Source organism: Eufriesea mexicana, unplaced genomic scaffold (genome assembly GCF_001483705.2).
Source record: "Eufriesea mexicana isolate 0111107269 unplaced genomic scaffold, ASM148370v2 scaffold9269, whole genome shotgun sequence".
Lineage (NCBI taxonomy): Eukaryota > Metazoa > Arthropoda > Insecta > Hymenoptera > Apidae > Eufriesea > Eufriesea mexicana.
Window position 1 is genome coordinate 182214 of NW_016916987.1, and position 22565 is coordinate 204778.

Sequence of the window (22565 nt, forward strand, 5' to 3'; positions counted from 1 at the left end):
AATAAATAAATTATTAATATATTTGATATATTTAAACTTAAATATGGATAAATGACTTGAATTTTCCTTCGTTCTGTAATATTCTTTTACCGATAGATTCTCTGAAATTATACTTAGTGACTTATGTTCCTACAAGAGTCTGTTCCAGGACTCCAATCTAAGCGTTTCAAACCCTCCCGTTCTCTGCTTCGGATTCGAAGCCGGGCCGAATCTGAAAGATTGTCGGAATCGCGAGTTTCACGGCCGAATGATCGCGTTTGAGGTAAGCAGTATCGTCCAGTTGGTTCTGGAGGAATGTCGAACCGAGAGAGCCGAATCGGATTTCGCGGCCGCGCGATTGGATACGTTGCCAGAAAATCGAGTTCCGGGCTGCGTGAAATGGAGCAAACGGATCACGTGTTGCGGACGTTGCATCGTGCAATTGCGGCAATGAATCGCGTTTCAACCGGAAGATAAATTGGAATCGATCGCGGCCTTTCCCGCCGTGTGACATTATCAAATTTTTCCTGCTCCAAGCAGCGATCCCATTTTTTCGTCGGGCCCTCTTCGCTGCTTTATCGGTCCGTCACTGCAATCCAGACCATTGCAAGGACCAATTCGTGTAATATTCCAGCACAACGTGGAATAATTTTTCCTATACTCGATTCGAATCTGTTCCATCTATGGGATCGATCTATGCCTCTCGAGGGGGCCCAGATGTGTCGAGAAATTTTCAAAATCCTCGATTTTTTCCTGACGTTTGATTAGGGCTTCCTCGATTTTGAATAGGTCTTGGATGAAGTAAGATTTGGAATTTATTTTTCATTTTTGTAATTTTATTTTTGCTTTTGTTGTTTGTCTAAGGGAATTCTGTATTGTGTAATATATCGATTATGTTATTTTTGTTGATATTGGAATTTTTGATGTGGAATGTATAGGTAAATAAACGAGTGACAATTATTGGTTAATTATATGTAATTCTGTTGCAATGAAAGTTGAGGATAATTTTGTTGAAAGTAATCATTTGGGAAGTATAATATTCGAAATCGATAATTTTTACTCGTAATATATATTATGTTATATTTATAATATATTATAAATAACGAAAATAGAAATAGAAATATATAGGAATAGAATTATAGGAAGAAGAATTATATAGAAATATAATTATATAAGCTTCAGCAAGTCTGAAACTATAATAGTTATTTCGATTTTATAGTTTTAGTGTTCAAAATTAAATTTTAATTCCCGAGTATATTAATCAGCTTCAACCATAACCTTAATCACTCTATACAGGAAATTTAAACATTCAGTTTAATTGTATTTGCATAATTCATTATCCAAACCTGTCAAAAAATGAAAAAATAAATATTACTTACCATGTCGAGTAATAAAATTTTCTTAAAAGCTAAAAGGACTTCAAAATTCAATTCTCATTCTCCCACGTAATGGAAAATATAATTCTTCATCCAAACCAAAAAATAAAGAAAGTAAAATATTACTCACCGAGTCTTGCAATAAAATATTTTTAATAGCTCGAAAGATTTCAGAATTTAATTCTCATTCTTCCACTTTTCGATCGAAAATGTGCAAGTCACGAATATTCGATTTAAATTGCGAGCCGAGATGAGGATGAAACCTAACCTAGACCCAACGCTGTCTGTTCCGTGGTCTAATCTTAGCTCGACGCTAGTCCTCGAGCGCTGCACGCTGTCAAAGAAAGATGGCACCCTCGAGCTCCGTATTCGCCTCGTCAAGGTCGCGTTCTCCAATGTCGCCCCAGGTGGCGCGTATTACGGTCACCGTATTAGAATGGCTGTCAGCGTTATTTCTTGGACCGCCGGAAGAGAGACCTCTCGGGGAATATGGCTGCCTGATGGCACGTCTTGGAGAAGATAAATGGCTGCTCGCGGGACACTCTGTTTCTCTGCTTTCGTTTCCGTGGGTTACGTCGAGCACTGAAATTTAGTTCCAGAAGCAGATAATATGCAGGAAGCATTACACGTTTCAGATATCGTCGAGATGGGACAGGAAACTCGAGATTTCAGTTGGACAACAAAGCTTGGCGAATTTTGTTAGGTTATTTAACGTGACATTATATTTGACACATTATATCGAATTATATTATATATTATTATACATAATTGCTATGTTTTGTACGTATTATGTTATATAAATGATTATTTGAATTTATTTATTTGAACTTTGACAAACTTTACCCCGATATTTAATCGTTAATGAATCTCTATTAGAGACAGAAATATATTTCGACATTTTGGTTATGATTTTAATACTAATGACGCGTGAAACAGAGAATTAATTTTAGATGTTTATGTTGACATTTGCAGCTTTTAATTAAAAACGAAACGATATCGGGAAGTTAATAATTATAGACGAATTTTGTTAAAATTTTTATTATTTCGTGTCTTTTAATTTATGAAGGATTATATAATGGTAGATTAAAATTCTCTTGGTGTGCTGCAATTGTGACGAAAATTGTGAGGATTGGACACGGGTAAAGTGGTATTTCGAATTGTCAACTGGTGAGAAATAAATATATCCATACGTCCAATCGAAATAATGACCACAAGGCTACTCGGATAACAAATCATGTCAAAGTTTATTTGAATGATGGCCAACATTCATTATAGAACATTGTTTACAATAATTTGAACAATGTCTAAGATGACGTCGGGTATAAATATCTTTCGATGATGCGTAATACGTAAAAATATGTGGCAGTGCTATTTGTTCAATCTTGCGACACGAGATTCTATTAGTTCGATATTGGTAACACAGTAGTACTAATTTTGCCAATGTAATATCCAGATATAAAAAGAAATGGTCTAAGATGTTCGATATTTAAAGTATGTAATTACATCCAACCAGTGTTCCAATACACTTATACATAATACACCACGCATTTATATTACCAAAATATTACCTCCCTTTATTAAAATTTCAAGCGATACGAATTATAAATAATTTTGTATTACATAAACACAAATTTCCTGCTAATTAAAATAAATAATTAATGCATTTTCGTAGTTCGTAATTAATCGCGTTAATAATTTCCATTCAATTTTCTACCATTTCTAAAAATTTGAAAATTCTTTTTCCATGTAATTGTCAGATAAATTCAACGTCCAAAATCTCGACCATCCTGATATTTTATAGAACACCTAAATTCTCCAAAAACCTTGCAGTGTAACGAAAACCCCACTCCAGAATTACGTTCCGACATCAGTTTCTCATTTCTAACCCCCGTCTCCACATCCCTCAGCAGACATTTTAAACGTAAATATACATAAATGTCAAACCTTTTAACCCCCAGAATCTCGACACTGTCAAACAAAAGAACCTGACCTACAACCTGTATATGCAAACGATATTTATATGCACAATTATCAAGCACCTTGTTCTAAAATACATAGACAACCTCTTTCAGAATCCATAAGTATCGTGTATAAACGAACATAACCTCTGTTGGAATTTGTAAGTGTCGTATATAAACAAACATAACCTCTTTGAGAATTTGTATCTATCATAGGTATACAGACATAACCTCTCCGAAAATTCATACGTATTGTATATACGCAGACATAACCTTTCTCAGAATCCGTACCTATCATGCGTATACAGACATAACCTCTTTGAAAATTCATATATATCGTATACACACAGACATAACCTCTTTCAGAATCCATACACATAATTCGTGCACAGAATACAACCTAACCTAACCTCTCCAGGGTCCCTGGAACGCGTATAAAATTCCCGTAGTTACCGTGATCTATAAAACAATGGTCGTCAATCGTCTGAGTGTCGTGTGACCGTTACACCGAGACCTTACTCGCCATCGAGCGATCCATTACGCGAGGATCCTTGCGCGAAACTGTCGCGAAGCTCGCGAGGAACGCGACCCAGAGGAAGGCCGACGGACAAAACGCCGAAGGCCGAACGATGATCGAAGCCGTTGAGTCCCTGACGGGGGTGTGTCGGTTCCGCGAAATAAAAGTGGCGTTCCAGGAGCTTTCGGGGCTAACGTCGATGCGGCAGCGGGGCGGAGAGGAGTGTTTTTCATCGGCAAAAGCAGCGCTCCACGGCGCTAGCTAGCGCGGTCCCGACGTTGGAATAATTGACCCAAATGTACCGCAAAAATAGCGGATCATAAATTACACGGGCGGAACGGGAGTGCACTTGACACGGCCCTGTCGCGACACGGTCAACGGAGCCGGAGACGACAGACGGCGGCAGAAAAAGGGCTTCCATTCAAGGTTACTCATTCTTCCGGCGCGTCCTCGTTTCGAGTGGTGACAATCGGGAAACTAGCGCCGCCACAGCGTCGGTGCCGCTTTGTGGAAGCTGCTTCACGCTGAGATAATGGGGAAAATGGTCGAGGTTTCGGGTTCTTTTTCTTTTCAAATAAATTATTTTGGTAGATCGAAGCCAATTTTTAATTGCAAGATTATTGGCAAAGAGACTGATTGTTTAGGTTAACTAGGTTACTTTAATTTATTTTGGTATACCGAAGCTAATTTTTAAATACAAAATTATTGAGAAAGGAACTGATTGTTTAGGTTAACTAGGTTACTTTAATTTATTTTGATAGATCAAAGCTAATTTTTAATTGTAAAATTATTGAAAAATGGATTAATTGTTTAGGTTAGCTAGGTTACTTTAATTTATTTTGGTATACCGAAACTAATTTTTAAATACAAAGTTATTGAGAAAGGAACTGATTGTTTAGGTTAGCTAGGTTACTTTAATTTATTTTGATAGATCAAAGCTAATTTTTAATTGTAAAATTATTGAAAAATGGATTAATTGTTTAGGTTAGCTAGGTTACTTTAATTTATTTTGGTAGACCGAAGCTAATTTTGAAATATAAAATTATTGGGAAAGGAACTGATTGTTTAGGTTAGCTAGGTTACTTTAATTTATTTTGATAGATCAAAGCTAATTTTTAATTGTAAAATTATTGAAAAATGGATTAATTGTTTAGGTTAGCTAGGTTACTTTAATTTATTTTGGTAGATCAAAGCTAATTTTTAATTGTAAAATTATTGGAAAAGGGACTGATTGTTTAGGATACTTTAATTTGCTTTGGTAGATCAAAGCTAATTTTTAATTGTAAAATTATTGGAAAAGGGACTGATTGTTTAGGCTAACTACTTTCATTTTGGTAGATCAAAGTTCATTTTTAATTATAAGATTCTTAGAAAGGACGCTTATTTCATGTTGACACTATGTTAGTCTAAATAGCCTTTCCTAGATATTTTATTAAAAATTCTACGTTACCATTTTAACGTACCAGGAACTTTTGGGGCCATTCTACGTTATCACTTCGGTTACCTGACTTCTCGAATTTTCTTTTTGAATAAGTACTATCGATTTTCCAACGTTTTCATTCATTCCATATTCTCTGAAGTTTCCCTTCCCTCTTTTCTATATCTATTGATCATTTGACTGGTCATGATAAATTTATTAATACTATGTTACACAATAATTTGCATATTTTATCGTATTATAACGTTATCTTTTCATATCCCATTTTTACGATTTTTATTTATATATTTTTCTTCCTTTTAAACGAAGAAAAATTTCTAATTTTCAGTCATTCTTAGTAAGTAATGCTCATATATTTTTTTAATTTCTGTGTAATAGTTTAATTTGTAAATTAAATACAGTTTTTAATCGGTTTAAAAGTCATAGTAATCTCGTAGAGTTTGATGCCTGATGCTCCATCAATGCGTATTCTCGTTTTCATTAATGGATCAGTTTAGAGATCCACATTTGACAAATTTTATCCATTAAACACGTAATTTATGTTCGATTAATGTTAACTCGATAACAATTAATTGTTCTCCAATTTGCCAATAGCAACGATTTAGAATTTAGGACATTCATTCATTCTTTGATATGAAAGCATTTGAATTAAACATCACAATAGTGCATTATAATAAGCTGATATATACAACTCGATTTGCTAATGTCATTATTATATTATTCGTTTCACATTCAATCTTCGTTAACTACTGACTTCGATATTAACCAGCACGCAATATTAATTGCACGAAATTTCCCATTTAACAATTCCCATTTAAAAGTCCATTTAAAAAGAAAAATGGAAAATGAAATACCGAGGTCCATTTTTAGTTCAGTACCGTAAATAATAAAACGTACAGAAGTAATATAATTTTTCTCGATAAACTACCAAACTAAAATCTTTTTTAACTATTGCAAATACTGGTGTAAATCAAAATAACAATTTCTATTCCTTTTTATTCATTTCTATTCATTTTTATTAAAATCTCATTAAATTTTTCTCCGCAAAATACCAAAACGAAAATTTTCTTGTTCACTGCGAGCAATAAAATGCTTCAAGATAATATTTACTAAAAAATTATTTATTAAAAAATGCAACACGAAAATTTTAATCAACCACTGCAAACATCGAAGCAAACACCGATAGTATGACAAAAAATTCTCCGTTAAAAAGAAATGCCAAATCTTTAGAAAAAAATTTTCAATACCAAGAGTAAATTAAAATTCCTATTCAGAGACTTGAAAGAAACGGCGTGGAAATATTCCGAATCTCACTGGCGATTTTATCGGACATCGTCATCGGGTTCTAAAGAAGAGTGAGAGAGGGGCGAGAGAGAGAGGTTGGAGCAAATAAATCTGCTGGCACGGTATTAGTGCCGTACAGACTGAATAAATTGAATAGTCCGAATGATTGTAATGGATTGAGTAGATTAAGCAAGTAGTACAAACAAATCGAATAAAGTGGGTCGTCTAGTGTGCTTGATATCTCTCTCATGTCGAATACCTCAATCGAGACGACAAGAACTTCAATAACACGTTAAAATACCGTGAAACCGTTCCATTCAACGCGCTGTTTGCACCGCGAAAATCGTCGATGCCGTGTGTAAATAAATCTTAACAGATCGCTGCCATAGTACAATTTTTCTTCCATCAAATTGCAAATAAAGGGATAGAGTATTAGAAATCGAAACGGAGGATCTTCGCACCTGCGATATCTGTAAAAGCACGAACCGAAACCGACACGAGTAATTGACGCGATTTTAAAGCAACGAAGAGGTGGAAGAAAATTATTTATCTACCTTCAGGATGCATCGGAAATTGTTTTTACTATAAATTTGGAAACTAAGGAAAAATAAATAAACGCGAACGTAAATACCGAAAATAAAGCGTAATCCTATATCTGAGAGTAATTCGAGTACTGCGATAGATTGAACGGTGGGATCGATTAGGCTGTATGTTAATTAGTGAAATTCAAAGCACGAAACTTCGCTTCCTTTTTCACCCAGAAAAGGCATTCAACGTGTCCTTGCATTTCCATGCAACGTTTACAGGTGTATATATTGGTAATCGAGACATAGAATATATATCGACAGGTACAATGCAAACTTTCAAGCAGATTGCGATTCTACGTCAAAAAATGGGTTGAAAATAAAGAATCAAATTTTCGAAAATACGGCTTGGTTTTCGAACAAATTGATTTTGAAATTGTGTGGGTGCACCGTGTATAGCGGTGGGCCGAAATCGACAAATCAACTGATACTGACAGTTTATGTGAATATTTATTGCACAATAAACCGGTAGAATGATAGATGGAAAGTTGCACGTTTATAAAGTTCATATTTACAGACGCAAAATGGAATGAAAACAGTGCCGGTGCCCCAACTATATTTTGAAAATTGATTTTCTCGAGAACGAAGTCTCGTTTCGAAAAATTTTATTCTTCATTTTCGATTCCTTTTTTGAAAAACAATCGTATGCTGTTGAAAGATTTATATTTTAAGGGACACCGTGGATATGTATTGTTATTAAAACGGTAATTTAACGTTAAACTTTCGAAAATGACGACTAACGACTGCAATCTCTTTTATTTCCAGGTCACCGCTAACGAGAGCCTCGTGGACACGTAAACCCTCGCAAGCAGTCTCTGAGAGGCACGCAGCGGACATCCTGGATTAGCAGCCGGAACAACCCTCGAAAACAGGAAGAACCGAGCGCGAAGAAACGATACATCCGCGTATCGGCGACAAACGCTGGCAAGCGCCCAGGGTACAAGAAACTTGGCAAGAGGCAACGCCCTTTCCCCGACGGGAAGATGAAGGCCAGCCTGGTACGTCGGCTCGTTGGCACGTCCGTGACCTAAGGCCGCCCGTCGAGTCTCTTCCGGCCGAAGAAGAGGAACAAGGCCAAGGGAAACGCGGTTCCGTGCGGTGGCCGAGCATGACGACGATCGTGACGAGCTCCGAGCCGACGGAGGTGGTGTCCTCGGTGGACGTGACGACCCTGTTGAACGCCATCTCGACCGAGGACAGCCAGTTCGCGAACAGCAGCTACTCGAACGAGCAGAAGTGGTCTGTCCCGGCCACGATCGCGAAAGGCTGCCTCCTAGGCTCCATCATAGTCACCGCGGTGTTCGGTAATCTGCTGGTCATGGTGTCGGTTATGCGGCACCGGAAGTTGCGGATCATCACGAATTATTTCGTGGTCTCGCTGGCCCTGGCAGACATGCTGGTCGCGATGTTCGCGATGACGTTCAACGCGAGCGTCCAGATGACAGGCAGGTGGCTGTTCGGCTACTTCATGTGCGACGTCTGGAACTCGTTGGACGTTTACTTTAGCACCAGCTCTATTCTGCACCTAATGTGCATCTCGGTGGATCGTTACTGGGCTATCGTGAAGCCGCTCAAGTACCCCATCATCATGACCAGGAGGATCGCCGCCTATATGCTGCTCGCCTGCTGGATCATGCCCGCGTTCATCTCCTTCATGCCCATCTTCATGGGCTGGTACACCACCGCCGAGAACAGCATGCACCGGCAGAAGCACCCGGAGCTGTGCGAGTTCAAGGTGAACAAGGTGTACGTGATATTCTCGTCGAGCATCTCGTTCTGGATACCGTGCACGATCATGACTCTCACGTACTTCGCCGTGTTCAAAGAGGCGAACAGACAGGAGAAGCAGATGCACAGTCGGATGGGAAACGTGATGCTACTGAGCCACAGGCCCAGCAAGGATTTGAATAACCTGAACGGGGAGCTGAACAGCGCTGGCTCGTCCAAGACGCTAACGTTGAACGAGATCAGCACTGATCATCTGCATACTCCTACGAAGGATAAGAATATCATGAAGATGAAGAGAGAGCACAAGGCTGCCAGAACGTTAGGCATCATCATGGGTACCTTCATACTGTGCTGGTTGCCGTTCTTCTTGTGGTGCGTCTCAGCGTTCAGGCTTGGTCTCACATGTCTTTTCCGATGGATCATGATAATTTTGCAATTTTAACCTCTCCCTTTTAGCCCACAGCTCTTATTTCCTTTGTTCCTTGAAAGACAGGAATGGTTTGCAGGGTTTACAATCTAGGTTAGATTCGAGATACTTTTGTAGACCGTGGTGTTGTGTTTAATTGTAACGTGGGAAGTATAGAGGATCGTGACGCACATGGGTATCGTGATTAGTTAATGGATTCAATTGCTCTTGTTAGGGTAAGAAAACACTACTAATTGGACGCGTTCGTGGGGGTAACTGGCTTACGTGAAACGTTGGTTGATCCTGTTACTTTGCTCGGAATGGAGTTTTCTAATTTTTATGAAATATACTATGGATATTTACCATACTATGTGAAAGTGATAATAGTCATTTCGAAATTAAAGTCCAGGTGACGAAATTAGAATACTGCAATGTAGAGTGGCACGAATGTATTGATCCGAGACCTGTCTCCTCAATTTCGTGCTTATACTACTGAACTCTACCTACGATTAGTGCAACCTGTATATTTAGTACATTAACAAATTTATTTTTTAACATGGTCTTCTTATGCTTAACAAGGATTATTTAATTACTCTTTGCCTTCTTTTTCTTCTTCTTTTTGATGGATCAATTGATCTATTACTTGTCATAGTCTTTGTCTCTCTTTTTAATATCAAAGTACTGTCTTTGTGTTATTCCTTAGGATATCCTTCTTAATCTTCTATCATTCTTTGGCTTCCCTTGGCCAGTAATATGTCTTCTTCGCAAGGATATCTTTCTTTATCTCCTGTCTTCTTTTTCTTTGGCTTCCCTAGATCTGTAGCGTAGCTTTTTAATCTTTCTTACCTAATCCACAAATTGTCTTTCTTATTATGACAAGAGTAGAATCGAAAATTATCAGAGAAGAAGCAATTTTGACGGATCAATACATTTTTGTCTATACCTCGAGGGTGATGATTAGATGATCGAGGATAAGGATCAATGAAGAATAAAAATTGTTCGAGAATGAAAAATCGTTCGTTTCGAGTAGGATTTGAGAAAAGGGGACAACAGTGGAAATAAGAAAAGTTAGCGGGAAAGTAATCAGAGATTAAGTTTAAAAATTGCACAATGGCGGAAGGAAAGTCCTTAAAGGTAGAGGGACAAAAGAGCGAGAAACTAAAGACGTCTAAAGACACCATGAAAGGGAAAGTTTGGGGAAAAGAAACGCGAAAGATTTTTTCTTAGAAGAGCACGTAATTACCACAGGTCAATAACAAGGGAATAAAATTCCTAACATTCAGATCTTTCCTTGCTTCCAACTTGTTTGCACGCTATAGTAAACCACGTTTCCTGATGGTTGATCGAAACTTTACTTCTGTCACACATATATTATATTTTATTCCTTATAATATAGAATATACTATATTATATTCCTTAACTTCTTGTCCAATTTAAATTTGTTCAGCAAAATACTTGGTCAATTTTTTAATATTTTTATTGTTCGTATTTAAACATTCTTCACTATTAATATATTAACAACATTGGACGTCTGAAGAAAATATTCGAATTTTAATTTGGAATTCATCAAGACCAATAATTCAATAAAAAATTACTAAAACTTTACTTCTGTCACACAGATCAAATCATCCAGAATTAACCTATATCATATTCCTTAACCTCTTGTCCAATTTAAATTTGTTTAGTGAAATACTTGGTCAATTTTCAATTTTTTAATATTTTTATTGTTCGTATTTAAATATTCTTCCCTATTAATATATTAACAATATTAAAGATCTAAAAAAATATTCAAATTTCAATTTAGAGTTCATCAAGACCAATAACTCAATAAAAAATTACTAAATTAGAGGCATTTAATACCAATAATTAAAATCCAAATTTACATTTTAGTTTCATCACATCCTCTATACTTTCCACCACCTGTGCAGAGAATAATTTTTAATTCTACTCGAAAAATGATGAAAAATTAGTATAAGGAAATCGGTATATAAAATTAGTATAAGGAAATACACAGTGATAAGAAGAAATATCAAACTAACGAGGGTAAAAAGTAATTTATCGAACATCCTAAATTCCCAAGTTCCCAAGTTTCTCATTACCAGAAGCTAACCTAACCACAGTTAAACTAACAAGAATAAAAATATCCTTTATCAAATCAGAAAATAGATCCGAGGTATCGAATTACCAAAGGTTATCCTAGTGAGTTTGTTGTATAACAATCGTATATTTATTATAAAATTATAATTTACACACGTCTTATATCCTAATTGTTCACTCTCATGCTTCTTATAACAAACTGAAACTCATAACACATTGACTCAGATCCATATCAATTGCACAACACCACGCATTCTAGATCTTCCAATCGCACTTCCAAAAACATACATCTAGGACTGGTTTGGGTGGATTGGCTAAAATAGTGCTGTTTTACTTCTTAATGGAATAAAATAAGCTGATACATAGTGTATTGGCTAAGAGAGATTCGCAGTGGGCACGCTCGACTTTGACTTCTTACTGACATACTGACACACTCTTCAAGACTGCCAAAAAACTCCTGGAGACTGTTGAAGACTGACTCGCCCATGCCATTGCACCCTTATTTAAACCGTTCATCCTGTCCTCATCCATATCCTGGCTTTCTTTCCCGGTCATGCACCATTCCTAAACGCAGACGCATCCCTAAACTTTCACTCGACTCCATCATAAATATTCTTTGCAGTCAATCCTCTTGCACATGGTCACTTTCATTCTAAGCCCAGACACATTTGACATTCTTTCAAGGCCGTACTTATTCCAATCCCACCTACATATCTACATTCGTGCCATTACTCAACCTCACACACTTGCGTTCGCGCTAATAAAACCAAATCCACAACCTAACCACAACAGCCAAACTAACAGAAGTAAAAAGTAAATGATCGAACACAGGAATAGATAGCTCTGAAGTTTGAAATTGCAGAGGGTTAAGCAAGTTCCACCGAAGGAGAAAATCCACTGAAACGAACTCTCTGTTCGCAGGTACGTTATCACGACTTTGTGCGGTAAATCCTGCCCGTGTCCCGACATCGTGATCGCGCTCCTTTTCTGGATCGGGTACACGAACTCGGCGCTGAACCCGCTGATCTACGCGTACTTCAACCGCGACTTCCGAGAAGCCTTCAAGAATACTCTGCAGTGCGCGTTCTGCTCGCTCTGCAGACGAGAGCCGTCCGACCTCGAGGCGCTCGATTTCCGTCGGCCGTCCCTAAGGTACGATCTGGTCTGACACGTTGAGGTACGCACTACATTCTATCGCTTTTTCGTTCCCTCTTTTCTATTCTCTTGTCTACTGTCTGATCCTTGATCGAACGAAGCTACTCCGTGCTTTATTCCGCGACGAGCGGGATAAATTGTATGGTTGATCCGACGCCTGGTAGATGGAGCGCGTGGAGTACCGCGGTGACTGACTGTTGAGAGGTTAGGTTGAGAAACGTGTAATTATCGAGGAGAATTCGGGACTGGGTGACTTGCGTGTCTGGTTTCATGCATAATTACAGGGTACACGTGACTTTTTAACGGCAGAGAATAGGTTCTGGGTATCGAAGAGTGTGTGCATTGTTATCGAGCATTTCGCGCGGGATAGATTGAGGTTAGGTTTCACTCGGGTCTAGGGATGTTCTGTGGATTGGAGAATGTTTCAATCTTTATTCGCTGAGTAAAAATGTTTCGTGAATATACTAAATATTTATGACAATATTTTGTAAATTTCTTTCCTGCTTTTAAGATTCTTTTTAGTAATTAGTATTCTGGGTAGTGGATTTTATTGTTGAGGTTAGACTGTATTTTTAGATTATGATTATTCTTAGATGTACTACGAATTTATCACCAGTGTCCAGAATTTGTTACGAAATTTTATTTTATTTTAATATTTCTAGTTTACCTATTGATAAATTTTTTAATATTTTTAATTTCAAAATTCACAAGATTTAAAAAACTTGGTAGTAAAATGACTCGAATATCACAGCACGTATTATAAGTTAAAAAATAATTTACGAAGTAGAGAATCTAGTAATTAAAAAATTTTAAAATACCCTTAAATATTTTATTTCAAATATTTCAAGGCACATTTGGAAGATCGGTGTTATCTCTGTTATCGAAATATAATTTTGGTAAAAGAAATTAATTTCAAGCATGAACGTGAGTGATTTACTATGTGAATTGCATCAAAGATATTTCACGCAAATATTTGCTTGATGAACTTCCTCTAACTTTGCGTACATCTTACGCCGACACAGATTCAACCCGACATTTCAGCTCTTATTTGTATATCAACCAGTCAAAGTAGAATTCCCAACAAAGTAGAACTGTGAGGAAGTTGATTGTGTAAGAAGTTTATTATTGTAAACTCGATGCTTTCCTGACAACGTCGGAATTTGATGCACCTTCAAAGATTTACGGTGTATTCAAACGCGAGTTTTGAATGAACGTGAAATAGAATTCTCGAAGGTAGAACTATCACTTAGAGGGTGGTTTTCCCTTCAGATGAACAAACGAGACATTTCAATTGTGCGTTTAGCATAATACGCCTGTCAGTTAATTTACTATCATTGTGGAATATTATTATCGCGAAAGATCCGAGCTTTATCACGATGGGAATAAAATTTTATATTTTCAACGATAATTTTTTAAATTTTATTTTTATTTTAAATAATTTTAAATATTTTTAACAATTTCTAATGTATAATATTTAATTTTTCGTTAGGTCTCGTTGAAAATTAATAATTTCTATTTAAAATAAATTTATGAGGACTATGTAGTTGAATCTTCCAACCAGTTTTTCAATTTTCTTTTCTTTTTTTGAATCAAGTGTTCATTTTGTTTTCTGAATGTACCATTCATCTTCGTTCTTGTCGTACTGATTATAACTATATGGAAGTAAAAACGATTACGGTTGAACGATGGCAATAATTAAAACACATACGATAATTAATGATGCACACAGGCTAAACGAAACAACGATATCGTGCAGTTTATTTGCCAAAGAGGAAAATAAAATTCTCAACACCCAAAGATAGTTAAAAAAAAAATTAAATTCATTGTTTAACAATTTTTCAATCTGACAAAATTAATAAAACGATAATATAATTCTAGTATAACACACTGTACAATATCCCTAAGGAATTATGCAATTTCCTTTTCAAAGAAAAGCATTCGAATCTTTTTATAAATATTATAATATTTTCTTTTTAAATATTATCGTTTTAATTTTCATCAAAATTATTCACTCAGTCTATTAAAAATTTTAATTCAGAATATAATTACAAAATTATAAAATACTGTACATTGAAGCCCCATAACTATCATTCATTTTTCACAATATGAAAGCAAAGAATACGGGAAAAGGAAATTGTGCCACGAAGAAATTTATTATATGATATGTTCATTTATTGTTTCAATTTTTAACAAAATTGTATCGTCGATTCTATCAGAAATGCTATCCCAGAATATAATTGCTCTCATTCGAGATTCGACCTCATCACCGCGAGGCTGGTCGATAAAAGTTATCGAAAATGCAGGAACAATTTGCTCGTCTACGGCTATAATAGAATTCTAAATACGCGGGCATAAATGGCGGCGCGTGCGCGCGCAACGTAATTTTAGGGAACGGGCCGCGTGTCCACGCATGATTTAATTAACGTTGCCCTGGTGCACGGGTCGCCTTCTTCCGTTTGATAACGCGATCGCGCGTGACTTTATTTCTCGTCGAGTATTATACGTCACGTGGGACCCGTCGCGATTAATTGCGTCAACTGATTAGGCGAATTATGGGAGTTTCGTGAGTTTACATATTCGTTAATCTGCATCGTGGGAAAACTTGAATTTCGTGACGAGAGATAATTCTTCGTTTAAATCATTGGTCAATTTAATTAAAATATCTTTATTCGAAGAATTTTATTTCAAAACATTTTTTTATTCTCTTAATTAATATACAATTAAAATATAGATATTTCGCGAAATTTTTTTAATCGTTTTAATTAAAATATAAATAAATATATACACGTTCTAGAAACAATTTTTATTGTTTTGATTTAAAGAATATTAATTGATTTTAGAAATTTTAGATCCATTATTTCACGATGTTTGACACCTCTAGTATTTATATACTTAATGGTCCCACAGAAACGCAGTTTCCATGAGCAAATTATATTATTATTTCCATTTCGAAACTCATAATTATGAACTATTTTGACACTCCCAATATTAACATAATTTATTTAATGCATCTACAGAAATGCAATTTTCAAAAGCATATATCATACCACTATAAAATCCGCCATTTTAAGCTGCCTCATACTTCTGGTATTCATATACTTCATGGTTCTACAAAAATTAATTTCCCATAAATAAATTCTTTACTATCACTGACTAGAATATCCAGACCACATATTAAACCTAAAAATGTTTTCTTAAAATTAAAATTCCAAAATTATTATTCATGAATACACGAGGGGGGCCATTTTGACCAATTTGTTTTCCTCCTGCTCAACGTCGAATCGTTAAAAGGAAATAAAAGGAAGAGTGTGTTTTTTATTTGTGCAACTATTCGTCCGAATTATCCGCAGCTTGAAAATCACAACGGGGATCTTGAGCGCGGTTCGAAAGTCTGGCGCAGGGTACGCCGTAAAACGCGGTGATTAGAGAAGCGGCCAGGGAAGAAGGGAGAAGACATTACTTTTAATTTCGCGCGGGAAAAGTAGGGCGAGTCGAGAACCGGATGCTCGACTTTTTCGCACGAACGTGAGCGTAACTCAAGGAACACGCGTACTACCCCCTATTTCGCGCACCCCCTAACCCCCTCTTGAAGCGAATTCTCTCGAAACAAAAAAGGGAGGAAGGAAGAAGGGAAACATCGTGCTTTCTCCACCATTACAAGCTCGATTCGAGGTTTCTGCTTGATTTTCTGATAGTCCCGGCGAGAAGATACACTTCTTACCCCCTCAGATTTTATTCTCTTCATTGTTCTCGTGGAAAATCTTTTTCTTTATTTTTATCTCAATTTTTACTTTAATTTTGTTTTATTTTATAAGCAGACACGTTCAATGGAATTTCTACTATAATAATTATATATATTTATAACATTATATATAATTTTCTAATATTATAATATTATATTTATAAATTTTTCTAATATTATATTTGTGCTTTTTATATATATATAAATTAATATACTACTACGTCTTTTAATTTATAATAATTATATTTTCCTATAGGAATTTAGATTCGTGGTTCACAATATTATAATATTATATTTATAAATTTTTCTAATATGTTTGTGCTTTTTATATACATATAAATTAATATACTACTATATCTTTTAATTTGTAATAATTATATTTTCCTATAGGAATTTAGATTCGTAATTCACAATAATTGAACTGAATTTATGGTATTTACTTGAAAAGGGTGTTTACTTGAATTGTACCTTTTATCTGTGAATCAGAAAAATTAAATTTATTGTACAATGAAATAAAATTATTATATCTGCAATTAGAGTTCCCTGGTAAGTCTATTTCAAATATTTAATTTTTAATGATATTTTTCTAACAATATTGTACTTTTCTGCGAGGACTTTGATAAAAGAACTTTTTTCCTTTTTCGCTTCTTTAAGGCTCTCATAAAGAGCAGCTGCTTTTTTAGTTGCCTTCCGTTTGAAAGTTAGCTTCCCCCTATCGTTGCTTCCAGTAACGTGAAAGAGTTGCAGGGCCAGATAACTTCGATTATCAGAGACCAACCAGGCGTTTTTCGCGCAACTTTACGACGAGGTTAACCCTCTATCTTACGTGGAAATTGCAGATACTGAAAGTCAGCCTTAAAACAGGCTCTTGTACTGTTTCGTACTAGAAGCGTATCTCTATGATGTTAATTATGTTAAATATTTTCGCTTATCATTGAAACTTCCAAATTAAAATTCATGAATAAAATTATCAAGATTTTTTGATATCACGGTTTGCAATATTGAAATATATTTGTATAATTTAAGTCCCAGTTCGTTTTATGGTTTTGGTTGGTATAAAATAATTCGGAAAAAAGGAGTATTAAGAATTAATACGATTATTCGTATGAAAAGTTGATATGAAAGCAACATTTAATTTAATATTTAATTTTAGCTTCAGGGTCGTTAAATATTTCCAGTATTTTCAGGATTTGGAGGATTCTTAAATATACATATCTTCTGAATACTGTTTTAGTATTGAAAATTTAGCGAAATGAAAAAATTATGTCTCGAGATGGAATAAAATTGTAGAACCCACTGTTTTCTTCTGTATCCTTGTATGCTATTTTTCGTGGCTTCGTTAATTTATAGCGACTATTTAAAGTTTGGCCGTAAAACGATTCTGGTGAAGCTAAATTGCCGGAAACGGCGCGTAACGCGAACATATTTGAACAATTTGCATTGTCGGAAATGGATCGCGTTTTATAATACACCTTGTTGTCGTGAAATTAATTAAATGTGCATTCTACTCGAAATTTCACTCGGGACGAATAATTTTCAAATTTTTGAATTTTTAAATCTCCGAATTTTCAAATTTTCGAACATTTAAATTCCCAAATTTTCGTATCTTCGGTTTTCCAAGTTAGCAAGTTTTCGAATTTTCAAATTTTGGAACATTTAAATTCTCAAATTTTCATATCTTCGATTTTCCAAGTTGTCGAATTTTCGAATTTTCAAATTTTCGAACATTTAAATTCCCAAATTTTCATATCTTCGATTTTCCAAGTTATCGAATTTTCGAATTTTTAAAATTTCAACTTCTCACGTTCTCAAATTCACAAATATTCTAATTTCTAAGAAAGTCTAAATTCTGAATGAAATGTAATTTCAGCTCGAATTTTCTTAAATCCATCACTAGCTTGAATGTCTCTGGAGGCTATTATGGCAAAATCGAATTAAATAGAGATAAATCAAATCAACTGGAATCAAACCACAGTAATCGCACGTGATAAATCTAAAATACGTCTTGTTATGTTCATGACTGCTCATAAATCTAATAAACGAAAGCAAATAATAATTTTTATAATATTTATATTGACCGATATTATCGTGTATAGGATATACTAATATTAATACTATACTATGAAATAACATTTCTATAAATATTAATAATTCATAGAAATTTACGAAAATTTCGATTAATATCTATAATTACTGTAAATAACAAAGAAGGAAAATCAAACCCATTACTAGCTGCTCAAAAATTCATTTAAAAATCAAGGAACATTCTACATGATACAGAACATTCCCAGCATTTTTAACACGGTGTTAATTCGGTTTTATACTAATACACATTGACAACCTTGTCACTGAAACATAATATCAAAGAAAAATAAATAAAACATATCTTCCAGACACTATCAATCAAATTTTCCTGTTTTTTTCTTTTTGCGCTTACAAGTCAATTGCAAGAAATGACGAAGGTAACTCAATTAACGTTCAATTAACACGGTTCTAGTATACCGTACCATCATACATGTCCAATAGAGTTTGTACGTGTACCCCTATCTCTTTTCAAAACAAGTGCATAATTTTTTAAGCCAGCATGATTCATAGAACTAAACATGCGATTCCATCTAAACTAAAAATTCAAAATTCCTCTCTCTCTGTCGAAAAAATATATATATATATGTAGGAATAGTTACATGTGTATTATCGTAGCGTAAGAATACATATATACAATAGTGTTAGTTATTAAGTTATTTCTACTTTTATCCTCCATTATTATCCGCATGGATGTGTGTGTACGTGCGAAGTAAGTGGAAGTGAATAATTACGAATGAAGATGATGACAGAGAAGTGAAAACGGAATGACTCCCGAGTATGTATGATGACAGTAGCCAATCCAATTTGTGTTATAATAATTTATAATAATTTTATTCTATTGGTTGTACAATTTTTTCTTTTCTTTGCAAATATTCCTACATATACGCGAAAATTCTCTCTGTCAAAAATTATGCATCTTTGAAGTATATATAGTCCCACTGTTCCCTCAATTACCTGTTAAATATCTTTCAATAATGCTGAAGGAAAGTAAATTGAAATTTTAGATGTAGCAATGCTTGTATGGAATAGATTGTATTACCAAAAACAGTACAAAGGAAATATTGGATCGTTCTGAAAGTTCGTGGCAGCTTTGACAGGCGTCTGGATCAAAGCCTGCACGTCCCGAGACTGAAAAGGGGTTTGGGTTATAAACTTCAGCCAATTAACGAGATATTTAATTCGCACAAATGTCTTTACCACTTGGACTGACGAAGTGCAGCAATTAAAGAGGAATTTGTCAGCAGAAAAAGCGTCCTTTTCAATAAAACGATGCTGTGCCTCTGCTAACGAGGAACTTAGCTCATCAAGCCTATTCATCAAAGATACCACCATTCAACTATCATTTATCTTAGTTCTTACGAACTTGTTTAACAGCGAAACATCTGACAGCTCGAGCACTTTCCAAATATTAAAAATAAGTGGTGAAAAATTATCTCCTATTTGACACTGAAATTAATAAATTATTAAAAGATTATATATATTTATCTAGCTATTTCAACTGGAACTTTAATTGATGTTACCTATGTATCAAATATTTCAGATACATACTATAGATTCGAAGTACCAGTATCGATATCAAAAAATTATCAACGATATATTAAATAAAATAATATTCTCTAGGGATTGCAGTGATTATAATGGAGTCATACCACTGTACTCAAACTTGGCTGACCAAATCTCCCTAAATCTTCAGTGAAAGATTACCGTATCCTCAAAAATTATAAACAGTTCGTCAATTAATACAGGCTTGGAATTAAACAAAATTTCTACTAAGTTTCCAAATTTGATTTGACCAAATCAGAATCTGAAACCTCAGAACCGTCAAGAGTCCAAACTCTGAATGGTTATTATCTATGTAGAGATTATCAGGATTAAATTCAAATTACAAGTATAATAGTTGGAATATTAACGAAATAACGATTTCGTCCATGGATTGACTGTGAAATTTCGAAAATCTCGCCACGAACTTCCGAACAATCCGATAATTCGAACTCTGTGGAGCCCCATCGCTAACCCTAGATGAGCCACAGAGCGAGCAACAAATAGTCCCTACCCTCGTGCCGCATGAACATCGCCGAGCCGAGCAAAACGTATTGGTGCCACTGTCTGCTTCTGCTTTCAGGTACGACGACCGCACTAAGAGCATATACTCGGAGACGTACATGAAGCACATCGACCGACGAAGATCGAGCGAGTACGGTAGCAGCCTCTGAGAGAAGAGCAACTTTGTACGCCATCAGCAGCCGGAGAAGAGGGACGAAAAGAGCAAAAGACACGCATAAATACGTACACACCCACCTAATTATACATACGTACCGTCGCCTACACACGCAACAAGTAAAACGACGCGTATAATCGTCGACTATATACGTAACGCGTAGCCCGCCTCGAGAGATTCTCCGATCCGCCATCTTGCCAAAAACTCACGGAAGACGAATCTCATCAAGTACTCGCGTTTCTAACGATATTCAGCCGCCTCGCGTGCTCACGGTTTCTACGGTGTTCGCGTTTCAAGCGAACGGAGAAGCTTCCACAAGTGTCGCCTTAAGCCCTTTTCACGCGTGCCGACACGAAGTGTCACTAAATATCCGAAAACGCAATTCCCCGAGGAGCTCGACGCGTGTTATACTAGACAACGTCGACAGGGATTGCGAGAAATATTCCTCGTGAAATGTACCTCGTGATCTTCTCACAGTGGTCTATCACGAAAGCGTGAAACGGGCTTAACGCGTAGAAACTGCCTTTCGCGGAGCATACAGCTCGCTATCGAACTCAATGGGACCTGTGGTGAAGGATTCTAGAGATTCTAGACGAAATATCACACTTTAGTATCTCCTAATCCATTTCTGGAGTCATCGAACATGTAAAAATTGGTCAAAATGGTCAAAATATTGGCCAGCCAATTGGTCAAAGTATCATTGGAAAAGATTATCTCTATAGGTTAAAGATCACAGAGAAGAGACGTCGATGGCTTCTCAAACATCGAAATCGTTGCACGAAGTGACGAGCAAATTGGGAACGCTGGGAAACACTACAAAATGGCGGGAGAAACCGGTAGCACGCGTGGTTGCGGAACACAGGGGCACACGAGGATCACGTGTCGTCGCGAAGCGATCACAGAGATGCACACGGAGGACACGTAGACGCGAATGAAACGCATAGGTCACGTCGCATTGCCAAAGATAGTACTTTTAAGGATTCTCGCGGGGACTGAGCTTTATATCGGAATCGATGGGGCAGAGGATCTTCTGCGGATCCCCTGATACCGAAGAGACCTTCTCGTTCTTCCATCCTCGTTGATAGGAGGACGGGAAAGTTTTTTCTGGGAAGGAAGACGACAGATGTCTGGTCGAATCGATCAGCTCGTCGGGACATCTTCGTCCGTTTCTTCTGTCGGTTCTTGAGCGATGTCCTATTGGGTGGCCAAGTGTGCTGTTCGATTCGTGGAACGATTCGAGCCCCATAAGAAATCGTTTATCGACCAATCTACAGAGCGAGTGAACGACTAGCTTGGACCTAAGATTCAAAGAGGAAGCTTCGATCAGAGATCTCGTGTCATGGTGAGAAACGTTTGTCCAGGTGTGTCCTGGTTGGCAGCTAGAGACCTAATGTGACGTATTTGGGTAATTGGTGTTTGTCTTCACGGTTAGTTCGCGAGGGACGAAACGAACGAGATCGTCATGTGTTAGATGAAGATGGACGTTCAGTGATCGAGGGATATATCGTGTGGAGATGGTGATCTATGTTATTGTTAACTCGATTAGTATTATTGCTCGTTGATGATGATGTTACATGACAGGCCGCATGACATGTTCCCATCGCTGATTTCAACGCGTATCCTTCTGTTCGTTTTAAAAAGGAATCGCGATGCGATGTACAATTCCAAAGTGATAGTTGTTATCGTTGTTTGTTTGCGTAGTGTTATATCGAACCGGGTATTTATTTTCAACGCTTCGAAATGGCGTCCATTCTCGGACCGTTGGTATCCGAGGATTGAGGTTATGTCACGATCGAGGAAATCGATTTTTACTTTTTCCTTTTTGTATATTACTATATATTTTATCGTTCGTTGTTGTTACGTGATTTTTAAATAGCAAATATATAACGCGTGTTACAAAGATTTTTTATTCGTTTCGTTGTATTTTATTTTTTCGTTTATTTTGCAGTTGAGCGAAGTCTTCCTTCGAAAGTTGGAAAGTGTAATGGCTGCTTTTAG

General features: G+C 36.1%; 1 protein-coding gene across 2 annotated transcripts in view; it reads left to right on the forward strand.

Moving 5' to 3' along the window:
• Window positions 1-22307, forward strand: part of LOC108553089 (octopamine receptor beta-2R) — a 124028-nt gene extending 101721 nt beyond the window's left edge. The window contains exons 3-5 of one of the 2 annotated variants that reach the window (XM_017907857.1): window positions 7902-9236; window positions 12289-12519; window positions 20472-22307. In XM_017907857.1, coding sequence (XP_017763346.1) covers window positions 8245-9236; window positions 12289-12519; window positions 20472-20562 — 1314 coding nt within the window. In that variant the 5' untranslated portion in view covers window positions 7902-8244 and the 3' untranslated portion in view covers window positions 20563-22307. Of the gene's footprint in view, window positions 1-7901; window positions 9237-12288; window positions 12545-20471 lie in introns of both variants that reach the window. The other variant, XM_017907858.1, reaches the window with a different exon arrangement.
• The last annotated feature ends 258 nt before the right edge of the window (window positions 22308-22565 follow it).